This window comes from Colletes gigas, unplaced genomic scaffold, assembly GCF_013123115.1.
Source record: "Colletes gigas isolate AHSC1104 unplaced genomic scaffold, ASM1312311v1 Colletes_gigas_Sc00139, whole genome shotgun sequence".
Taxonomy (NCBI): domain Eukaryota; kingdom Metazoa; phylum Arthropoda; class Insecta; order Hymenoptera; family Colletidae; genus Colletes; species Colletes gigas.
Window position 1 is genome coordinate 33,518 of NW_025106763.1, and position 12,535 is coordinate 46,052.

General features: G+C 42.3%; 1 protein-coding gene across 1 annotated transcript; it reads left to right on the plus strand.

Moving 5' to 3' along the window:
* The first annotated feature begins 451 nt into the window (after window positions 1-451).
* On the plus strand, window positions 452-3,356 carry LOC122404261. Its single transcript, XM_043408199.1, has 2 exons — window positions 452-630; window positions 2,494-3,356. Exon 2 carries the CDS (start codon window positions 2,628-2,630, stop codon window positions 3,354-3,356), a length of 729 nt encoding a protein of 242 aa, XP_043264134.1. The 5' UTR covers window positions 452-630; window positions 2,494-2,627.
* The last annotated feature ends 9,179 nt before the right edge of the window (window positions 3,357-12,535 follow it).

Consider the following 12,535-nt stretch of genomic DNA (forward strand, 5'->3'; position numbering starts at 1 on the left):
AGATCTTTTTGAAAAGCGAATTTTCATTTTGGTTTTTTTTATACAAAATCTGATTCTTGTACGAATCTCTTTAAATCGTGATAAATACGGAATTAAAGCTAAGATTTAAAAAATTAAAGTTTCGTTGATAAATGTAGAAGAAGAAATACTTTGTATAACCTTAAAGTTGAGAAAATTGATCTGATTTGACACGAATCGTGGGATGAAAAAGTCAAAATTCATGTTGAATGTTTCAATTAGTTTAAAAATTTCAGGGAATAATAAAATTGTAAAAATTATAGAAATAGTGTTCGAACGATGCTTGAAACCTTTGTATGCGTCCTCTTACGAATTAATTAATATTTATTTCCTTCGTTCGGATACCCTCATCTTGTTTTTCTTATCAGTTGTCGACTATGTGTACTTTGAATTGTTATTATAATATAATTTATACGCAAAATGTTTCAGTACTTGGGCAGCACGGAAGTGGATCAGCCAAAGGGCATCGAGGTGGTGAAGGAGGCGATTTGCAAGCTAAAATTCAATCAACAATTACGGAAGAGCGAAGGGACCAAAACTCCAAAAGTAGAGCTGACCATAAGCATCGATGGAGTTGCTATTCAAGAGCCGAAAACAAAGACATCGCCAAAGGTACGAATAATTTTTTAATGCCAGAATCAGGAACGAACTAATAGGTGTGTTACGTATGCCGAACGTTTCGTTCCCCAATTTTTCTATACCACATGCGTGCATTAGGAAAACGCCCTGCTACTTATCTACCCTTTGGAATTTAGAGTCAGTTCCCACGAAATGCAGCTGCTCGGTGACTAACGAAGTTCGGAGATTACCAAATATGGTAATGTCTAACGTGCATCCGAATCCTCCCCCACAGATTTTTGGGTATATAAACCCCTTCGTTTCCTTACTCGGGGGATCAGAATCGTACAGTTACGTTTAGAGTCAACATCACGTCTCGTTACGCTGTCCACGGTTCTGACAGTCAGTTGCATTTCGTGAGATCGGGCTACAGTACCCTTTCGTATCAATTTTAAACCATATAGAATCCGGGAACCGGTATAAATTCTATTACGGCCTCTATTGTCAACCGACTTACCCCCGCATCGCCAGTGCGTCAACACCGTGCAAAAATCATTCTTAGGTAATTATAATCATTCTTACAACGCGACATAACTGACACAAGACACGTGTATCTAGTTGTTTGTTAAGAATATATCTAGTTTCATTATTAAATCAGAGTTACTTATCTTCTTTAACCCATCATTATATAAAGCGATTATTGTTAGTTAAACGTTCCCACAATAATATAACCTTACCGCTCGGGTTATATTATATCTAATAATTGAAGTTACGAGGTCAATTAACATCTCCTTAATCCAAATACAAATTCTTACAACCTAGTGGCTCCTCGATTACGCATTGAGTTCGTCCACGCAATCTAATACCATCCTAGCGGCTCCCTGCTTACGCACCAGGTTCGTCCGCATCCTACAGCTCCCTGATTACGCATCAGGTTCGTCTGTGATTTATCCAACCTCCCAGCAGCTCCTCGATTACGCATCGAGTTCGTCTGCGTTTCTTCCAACCTCCTAGCAGCTCCCCAATTTCGCATTGGGTTCGTCTGCGTCGTTATTAACCATCCTAGTGACTCCCCGATTACGCATCGGGTTCGTTCACGACATTACACCCTCCTACGGCTCCCTGGTTTCGCACCAGGTTCGTCCGTAAGTGACTCCATCCTAGAGGCTCCCTGATTTCGCATCAGGTTCGTCCTCGTTATCAACTATCCTAGCGGCTCCCCGATCTTGCATCGGGTTCGTCCGTGCACCTCACTAACACATTGATACCATATTCCATACTCTCTTTTGCACTCGCAGGCCACGCGTGCTGCACGGCCCTGGCTCGTAACAGAAACTGGTGACAGCGGTGGGATTTAACTATTTTAGAATCGCTACGTAATTTTGGGTTTCTTGAGAAGTTAAAGTTCTCTTATTGAATTTGGACAATATACTAGTTTTCGCTAGTTAAGTCAACCAGTTAACTTTTGTCAAGAATATACTAGTTTTCGCTAGTTAATACACATAGTTAATTGGATTTAAATATACTAGTTTTCTCTAGTTAAATATTAATAAATTATTAAAATGACAAGTTCACAAGCTAATATTTCGTCAAACGATATCATGAACTTGACATTGTCACTCGCCAATTCAATGTCACTTTTGACACAGAAGACGTGCCTACAGAACGTAACATCGACGATACCGACTTTCGACGGAGAAACTCCATCTTTGTCGCGTTTTGCACAAAGTGTGGAGGACGGTTTAACATTGATACCTGAGGGTTCGGAAGCCGATTATCTGGCGATTGTTCTGACTAAGCTCATAGGTCCGGCACGAAGGTGCACCTTAGAGCATAAATTCGCGAGTATCAGCGAATTGATTAAACATCTAAAAAAGAGATTTGCGCCGGGTAAAAGTTTGTCGTATTTCCAAGTAGACATCGCGAATTTACGTATCCGCGAAGGTGAAAGTCTGCGACAGTACGTCGACAGGACTAGCCATCTGGTTTATTGCGCGCGCGGAGCCATTCGAGAAAAATACCGGGACAACGCCGAAGATTTCATCAAGGAGATGGAAAAAGATGTCTTGGAAAATTTCATCGAAGGCTTGCCGGATCGGATTTCTTGGAAGGTGTCGGCACATTTCAGAGATATACAAACTCTTGAAGATGCTTACGACGCCGTGCTGCACATAGACAGAAAACTAAGGAATCGAAGACAGATGCCCCGGAACGAATCGCCTGCAAGGTGGTCACGAAAGGATCGTGAGACCGAAGATTATCGCCACCGCGACAGTCAAGTGTCGTACCCTGGCTCACCAAGTCGTTATGACCGAGGGCGGCACGCCAGAACATACGAACCTCAAGAGGATCGAGAAGAGCAGCCACGTGCGACCGCATGGTCCGTGCGACAAAGGAGCCCCTCGATTTCCCCTTCGAGGCGCACTTACGATTTCCCTAAGGATGAGGGAAATCATTATTCCATATTAAAAAACTCCGGAAAATACCGCGAACCAGAATTATATTGCTGGCATTGCGAAACCACGGGACACGACGGGAAATCTTGTAGAAAGAATCCGCGTCATCCTAAATATCGACGCGACTCGCGAGATTCGTCGGCTGAATCAAACGGGTCTTTAAACTACAATCGCGCTCACCGTACCGGCGACACGATGAGCGGAAACGAAAACCGTCGTCAAAAAACAGTACACTTCGACAACGACTCCTCATCAAGGAAACACCTGCCCCACGTCTCGAAGCCAAAATCCCAGAATTGGAATCAGGAAAAGGAACATTTTTAATTGATTGTGGTGCAGCTATCAATTTAGTACCTCTCAAGGTTTTAGGAACAAAAGCAATAATCAATTCTCGCGAGTCGATAGAAATAATAGGATTAACGACAACTCCAATTCGCACGTTAGGTACCACAATATTGCACATTCATGACACACCCGCATTTTTCTACGTCGTAAAAACCCTTGCAATAGACGCTGATGGACTCATCGGAAGCCCATTTTTAATGCAGGAAGAAGTCGAAATTTCATATTATCATGGAACCATGGTACTAAAAGACAAACCTGTTAAACCACTGCGTTTTTCAAACTATCAGAATTTACTTTCATCCTTAAAACCGCAATCGTCAACTAAACACCGGCTCGAAGCTCGCACGATACAACAGATCGCGGTAAAAATAGCAAACCCGACGGTAAAAGAAGGATATTTACCGCGTATTAAAACGCACAATCAACTCTACATAGGAGAAGCAGCTGTAACCAATAATAGCGGAAAATGTCACGTCCTAGCAACGAACACCAGCAGCGAAGACCTCGACATAGAGATAGAACCACAGACAATAGAACCATACGATTTTTTGAGTACATCGGACGAAGACCTCTGCTCGTATGCAGAACACCCAATTAAATTCAGGAAAAAAGAAGATAGGATAGAAAACCTCATAAATACCCTAAATACCAACCATTTAAACAGAGAGGAACGAGCATCCGTCATTGATTTAATAAAAGAATTTCCAGACCGATTTTTCCTGCTTGGAGACAAATTAGGAAAAGCAGTCGATTTTAATCATTCGATTCACACCATAGATGAAATACCAGTAAATACAAGACAGTATCGATATCCGCCTGTACATCAGGACGAAATACAAAAACAGGTTAGCGCATTATTATCACAAGGCATAATTACTCCGTCAAAATCACCCTACAATTCACCTTTATGGATCGTACCGAAGAAAGCTGACTCGCAGGGAAACAAACGCTGGCGTATGGTAATAGACTTTCGCGCATTAAATGAAAAGACAATCTCCGATAAATATCCATTACCACAAATCACAGAAATTTTGGACCGATTAGGAGGAGCGAAATATTTTTCAGTTTTCGATCTCGCCAGTGGATTTCACCAGATAGAAATGAACTCAAAGGACAAGCAAAAAACTGCATTCACCACACCGCATGGACATTACGAATTTTCAAGAATGCCTTTTGGATTAAAGAACGCTCCACCTACATTTCAACGCCTCATGGATCAAGTTCTCACCGGACTACAAGGAACAGACCTCTTCGTTTACCTGGACGACATTGTCGTTTACGCTTCATCATTACAAGAACATAACATCAAAGTTAAAAAATTATTGAACCGCCTTCGGGAACAGGGCTTAACCCTTCAAACTAACAAATGCGAATTTCTACGCAAAGAAGTTGCATATTTAGGACACATAATTTCCGAAAAGGGAGTAAGACCGGATCCAAGGAAATTGAAAGCTGTGCAAGACTTTCCCACACCGAAAACGCAGAAAAACATTCAACAATTTTTGGGCTTAGCAGGATACTACAGAAGATTTATACCAGATTTCACCGTGAAGTCAAAACCGTTAATCAATTTACTAGGAAAGGGCATTAAATTCAAATGGACGGAAGAACAAGATCAAAGCTTCAACCAACTACGTAAAGAACTCTGTCAACAACCTATATTACAGTACCCGGATTTCACCAAACCTTTTATCGTGACTACAGACGCATCCGAATACGCCATAGGAGCTGTACTTAGCCAGGGAGAAATAGGAAAGGACTTACCAATAGCATATGCGTCACGCAGCCTCAACAAACCTGAAAAGAATTATTCGGCAACAGAGAAGGAATGTCTAGCAATGGTTTACGCAGTCAAGTATTTCCGACCCTACATCTATGGAACAAAATTCACCCTCATAACAGATCACCGTCCTTTAGTCTGGCTACATTCTGTCAAGGACCCGACCTCCAGGCTAATAAAGTGGAAATTAAGACTTTCGGAATACGAGTACCAAGTTATACACAAATGTGGGAAAACGAACATGAACGCAGACGCGTTGTCGCGCAACCCTCCGTCTGTCTGCCTACCACTCATTCCACAGGAATCTAAAGACGATCCCGACTTCAGGACTCAAGTACCACCGACTACCGACAAACAGTCTATAGGTCGCCGTATACAACAGTTACGGCGAGACAGGGAGAACCGACCCAAGTACAGGGAGGTCAGTAGCAGTTCGGACGAAGAGCAGTGCCCCACTTATGGAAAAATTCAACATTCTCCAATATTGGCTAGACACCGAGCCCTACCCAGCTTATCGCACGAAGTAACATTGCCAGATGAATCTCAGGAAACCATAAACAACCTTTTGCCAGCAGCCAATTCCACTCAAAACGCACCACCAGATGAAGACGACAATTTTCCCGACGACTTAATGTCTTTTGAAGAACCGCTCGAAATTACAGATAAAGAAAATACAATTATAGAAAATCCTCGGAAAGATTTACTCAGTATTCCACAGGTATTACCGCACGTTACAAACGAAATTTTACAACCACCCATAACTCATTCACCTGCAAGGGTTGTAACCGAAGCAAGTGCAGAACGGCTACCTGAGTGCAGGCCAACGCGACCTGACGCCTTCGAACGCACGACGGACCCTTACCTGCCATACACATCCGACACAGATGTTTCAACTGACGATAACGAGCATCGATACAACGAGCCAAAACAAATACATAAAATAACCATTTCTTCTAACACCCTCACTGCCGAACACGGACATTACGCATACTTCATATCCGCAGATTGCAATTTAATATCTACCGTTGGAAAGGTTTTAATGGACACCGAAATAATTAATAAATCAGACATTTTGACGGCTCAACCAAAAAAGGGGCACGTATTAACTTCAGACAATGGATTGTATAAAACCTTCGGAATAGTAATTTCCGATCATTTTTACGACAATATTACGGCAGAAGACTTAGTCAATGGATTAAAAACTCTTAAACATACTCTAGAACAGAATCAAATAAATTCTTTTCGAATATCTGCAACAGGAGATTCACACAAATTGCCAGCCGACAAATTTTACAAGATATTGGAAGAAGTTTTTACCGGAACAGATCAACAAATTACTTTATGCAACTGTACCATCACCACACCATCCGAAACGGACAGACTAAACATAATCCGCGAAGCTCACGATAGTTTAATTGGAGGACATAAAGGGGTAACAAAAACATACAAACGCATCCGATCAAAATTTCACTGGCCCAAAATGCGCAACGAAATTCAGGAGTATATTAGGACATGCCAAAGTTGCCAAGAACAAAAATTAGTTCGAGCAAAGACTAGACAACCCATGTTAATTACCGATACACCGTTGGATGCATTCGACAAAATATCACTGGACACCGTGGGACCTCTTCCGATCACGCCTAATGGAAATAGACATATCCTTACCATACAGGACAACCTGACGAAATACTGCGTAGCAGTTGCAATACCTAATATTCGAGCCGCGACCATTGCAGATGCTTTCGCCCGACACTTTATCGCAATTTACGGCACCCCTCGCGCAATATTAACGGACAAAGGAACTAGTTTCATTGGAAATTTAATGACGAATTTGGCAGAAATATTTAAAATCAAGCAAATAACAACTTCTGGATACAGACCACAAACTAACGGATCATTGGAAAGAAGTCACATCGTGCTCACCGAATATCTTAAGCACTACATGGATAACTACGAAGATTGGGATTTATTAATTCCTTTTGCAATGTTCTCATACAACACATCGGTACACGAAGCAACAAATTTCACACCATACGAGTTAATCTTTGGAAAAGTAGCTCGAGAACCCAGTTCGTTCCCGGATAATGAAAATTTAAAATCATACGGAGATTATTTACAAGATTTGATTTCACATATGACCAAAATCCGCAACATCACGTCAAACAATTTAAATAAATCAAAACTCCGGTCAAAAGATTACTACGACAGACGTTCAAAACCAGTAGATTTCGAAGTAGGCGATTATGTTTACGTACTCCTGGAACCTCGTACAAATAAGTTCGACCCACACTACATTGGACCATACAAGATTCTAGACATAACAGATCGAAATAATGTAGTAATTCAAACTGGCAGTAAAATAATAACAAAACATCAAGACAAATTAAAACCTGCCTACTGCTCATCTTTAATTAAAAAACAAACATGATCTTCATCTGAATACCCTTGATACCACTGACAACTGGCCGGACCCGGACTACAACCTGACCAAGGAATGGGACACCTCCAATGCACCATTATTGATAAGTACACGCCACAACACAACATTACACCCGACACGTTTAACTTCTTATTATTTTGTTGTTTTTCGCGAATTTATTTATCTGTTTTTCTCTTCATTTCGAAATAACAAGACGTTTTCCTAATGTGAAAGCATCACGCGAAACGCGACGTTTCATCTTGGGGGGGGAGATGTTACGTATGCCGAACGTTTCGTTCCCCAATTTTTCTATACCACTTGCGTGCATTAGGAAAACGCCCTGCTACTTATCTACCCTTTGGAATGTAGAGTCAGTTCCCACGAAATGCAGCTGCTCGGTGACTAACGAAGTTCGGAGATTACCAAATATGGTAATGTCTAACGTGCATCCGAATCCTCCCCCACAGATTTTTGGGTATATAAACCCCTTCGTTTCCTTACTCGGGGGATCAGAATCGTACAGTTACGTTTAGAGTCAACATCACGTCTCGTTACGCTGTCCACGGTTCTGACAGTCAGTTGCATTTCGTGAGATCGGGCTACAGTACCCTTTTGTATCAATTTTAAACCATATAGAATCCGTGAACCGGTATAAATTCTATTACGGCCTCTATTGTCAACCGACTTACCCCCGCATCGCCAGTGCGTCAACACCGTGCAAAAATCATTCTTAGGTAATTATAATCATTCTTACAACGCGACATAACTGACACAAGACACGTGTATCTATTTGTTTGTTAAGAATATATCTAGTTTCATTATTAAATCAGAGTTACTTATCTTCTTTAACCCATCATTATATAAAGCGATTATTGTTAGTTAAACGTTCCCACAATAATATAACCTTACCGCTCGGGTTATATTATATCTAATAATTGAAGTTACGAGGTCAATTAACATCTCCTTAATCCAAATACAAATTCTTACAACCTAGTGGCTCCTCGATTACGCATCGAGTTCGTCCACGCAATCTAATACCATCCTAGCGGCTCCCTGCTTACGCACCAGGTTCGTCCGCATCCTACAGCTCCCTGATTACGCATCAGGTTCGTCTGTGATTTATCCAACCTCCCAGCAGCTCCTCGATTACGCATCGAGTTCGTCTGCGTTTCTTCCAACCTCCTAGCAGCTCCCCAATTTCGCATTGGGTTCGTCTGCGTCGTTATTAACCATCCTAGTGACTCCCCGATTACGCATCGGGTTCGTTCACGACATTACACCCTCCTACGGCTCCCTGGTTTCGCACCAGGTTCGTCCGTAAGTGACTCCATCCTAGAGGCTCCCTGATTTCGCATCAGGTTCGTCCTCGTTATCAACTATCCTAGCGGCTCCCCGATCTTGCATCGGGTTCGTCCGTGCACCTCACTAACACATTGATACCATATTCCATACTCTCTTTTGCACTCGCCGGCCCCGCGTGCTGCACGGCCCTGGCTCGTAACAATATCTTAAAATATATAAAACCATTTAGAGAAAAGGCGGTAGTAACTATGACTCTCTTAATTATCAATATTATCATTATCAATATAAGATAATTCAAAAATATAAAATATAAAATCAGCAATCATGAACAAGTTAATTATCATTTCAGAAGTTTATAAAAGCTTGCAGAAACTTAAAGAGAAAGAATTCCGGACTCTTTACTAAAAAAGTTACATAGTATCTACAAACCTCCAATCTGCAACAAAAACACTTTTAGATATTGAGGATTTAGAGAGAAGAAGGTCGGAATGGACAGTGCCAGAAGGGACAATGAGTGTCTCGAATTCAGACATTGCGTTGTCTCGACTTGCCTATTTAGTATCTGAAAATCCTCAGTACTTAAGCCACCCGAGTACCTGGAAAAGAGAAAACTGTGATGCTCCAATAACTTGTTTGGAAGAGGCAGTCCTTAAGAAAAAGACTTGAAATAGAGATTTAGATTTTCTAGATATTTTGAGGATTGTGCAGTTGGAAAAGCAACACGAATTAGGAAAAAACATGTTAGATACAAACCCAGATGAGCTCGTAAAGGATCCACATTCCGGAGAACAGGATGGAAAAAACATGCTAATTGAACTATTTGGATCTGAACCATCACCTTTAGACTTAGCTTCCCATATTCAGATTGACAGCTTATTATTTATCTTGTCAAAAGTACCTCAAGCTGATATTAAGGAATATCAAAAAAGATAAAGAAAATTTATGGGCTATCCTTTGGGAGAAAGAGATTTTTCCCTTATTTGAACAAATCTACAATATATAAATACTCACCTCCTGATGCTCTTTCTGAAAGAGATCTTAAAATTGTGGAATTTATCGAGAAGGGGACTGGCTCTATCATTGAGAGAATTGAGAAAATTGATAATGTAGATTATCAAACTTACGTGAGAGAAGTAAAAAGGCTTCAAGATCTTGCAGAATCCCTTAATACTCAATTACTGTCATTAGGTCACGTTCCTCCAATCTTAACAAAAGAGCCTGGTACAACTATATATACCCCTCCAGCACCCTCTCAGGCAAGTGCCCAATTTACAGGATTATCTCTTTCTGCTCCTGATAAAAATGATTACTGGGATGATTAATCCCATATTAAGAAATATAAAAATGAACATAAAAGAGAGACAGCGATAGTATAAAACCTTTAATTCTTCGTTATTTCAAATATAAAGGATTAACAATTTTTAACAGTTTAATCATCTATATATCTTAAAATATATAAAACCATTTAGAAAAGGCGGGAGTAACTATGACTCTCTTAAGGCGATCGTCTGAGGTGTCGGGACGGAGTATTTGCTACTACGGCGTATCATTGATTTTTGCTTTTTAAAAGCAATACGCCGCTGGACTTGAAGAAAGATTATGAGTTCCACCACATCTGGACCATAAAGCAATACGCCGCTGGACTTGGAAGTCCAATCCAGTGTTCCACTACACCTGGACTACTACCGTCCTAGTATCCGAGATCAGTTCTTGAATAGAGCTTAGTTTAGCAAGCGGCCGCCTCCTAGTTGGTTCCCGCCGGGCAATGTCCCCCCTGGGGGGATAGCCAAGAGCCGCCTCTGCGAACATCGTTCTTGTTGGGTTGCCAGCCCGCTCGATTGAAATTATATCGGCCCAGTTCAGAGAAATATAGCCTCGGATGAAAATTATAATTCTTCTTTGACCGGGGGGCCCTCAGGCTCCGCCGGCCCGATATCTGTCACCGAAGAAGCCAGTTCGGTTGCTGCCGAATCCTTCGTGTGCAGAAATCCCGACTGTGGCCGAACCTTCCAAACAGCGAGAGGCCGAGGTGTGCACGAACAGCGCGCACACAAAAATTGGCATGATGCTCGGCAGGTCGATATTATCGACGTAAAGAAAGCACCGTGGAGTGCTGAAGAGTCAGCCCTGCTTGCCCGGCAGGAAGCGAGACTCATCCTTGATGGCGCAAGGTTTATAAATCAAGCATTAGTCCCGCTATTTCCGCACAGGACTCTTGAAGCCATAAAAGGGCAACGAAGGAATCAGAGACACAAAGACAAGGTTCTCCAAATCCTCCATGAAATGGAGGAAGAAGAAGGAAACCAAGGCCGCGAGCAGCCCGCGCCACATGGGGATACACCATCCACCCCACAATCATCTTTGTTGTCTCTGATCACTGAACTTTTTTCAAATCTTGACCAGATAACAGGCACCGAATTTCGGGCAGACCATCTGAGCCGTATCTGCAACCACCTGTCGGTATGGCCAGTAAGCACAATCCGCACCGAACTCGAGATTTACCTCCTCGAGACTTTTCCACCTTCACTCAGGAGGAAAGAGAGGCGTAATGTGAATGACATCCCAGAACGTATTCCATCACGAAGGCTAGCCAGGCGTATTGAATACGCCAGAACACAGAAAGCATGGAAGCGCAATCCGTGCCGCTGCCTTAGAGCCATTTTAAAGCATAAAGCTTCGGCAACAACACCAGCTGAAGCCGAAATGACTCAATTCTGGGGAAATGTCATGACACATAATAACAACGAATCCCCTGAGTGCGAGGCGAAACGCCCTACAATCGAGGATCTGTGGAAACCTATAGTCCCCGAGGAAATAAAGAGATCTTTCCCGGATCTAAACACCTCTCCGGGCCCAGATGGCCTCACTGCACGACAGCTTAAAGCAGTCCCGTTGAATATTCTTACAAGAATATTGAACCTATTCTTGCTAACCGGGAAACTGCCAAATCACCTTCTTAAGGCCAGAACGACCTTAATTCCAAAGAAGGAGAATGCAGAGAGGCCGGAGGACTATAGGCCAATTACGGTCCAGTCGGTGGTAACTAGGACCTTCCACAAAATTCTGGCAAGCCGCCTCACAACGGCTATCACTTTAGATCCTCGACAGAAGGCGTTTCTACCCAAAGACGGATGTGCCGAAAACATCTTCTGCCTAGACATGGTGTTGAGATACCACAGACAGAACTTCAAACCGTTCTACATGGCGTCCATAGATATTGCGAAGGCGTTTGACTCCGTCTCGCATAAAACGATCAATGATACATTGCATATCATGGGGCTGCCCAACCCCATGACCGAATATATTATGGACACATATGAGCGGTGCACGACTACCTTAATGTGTGAGGACTGGGAATCTGATGAAATCCGTCCAACGTGTGGAGTCAAACAAGGTGACCCCTTGTCCCCCATATTATTCAATATGGTGATTGATAGACTCCTAAAAAGACTACCATCGGAGATCGGAGTGCAAGTTGGAAACAACTTTTTTAATGCATTAGCGTTTGCTGATGACATGATTTTTATGGCCACAACAGCAAAAGGCCTGCAACTCACGATCGACACGGTTGCCGGATTTCTCGACCAGTGTGGCATGAGAGTCAATGCCGCCAAGTCATCTACCATAGCGGTAAGAAATGTCCCTCACATGAAGAAG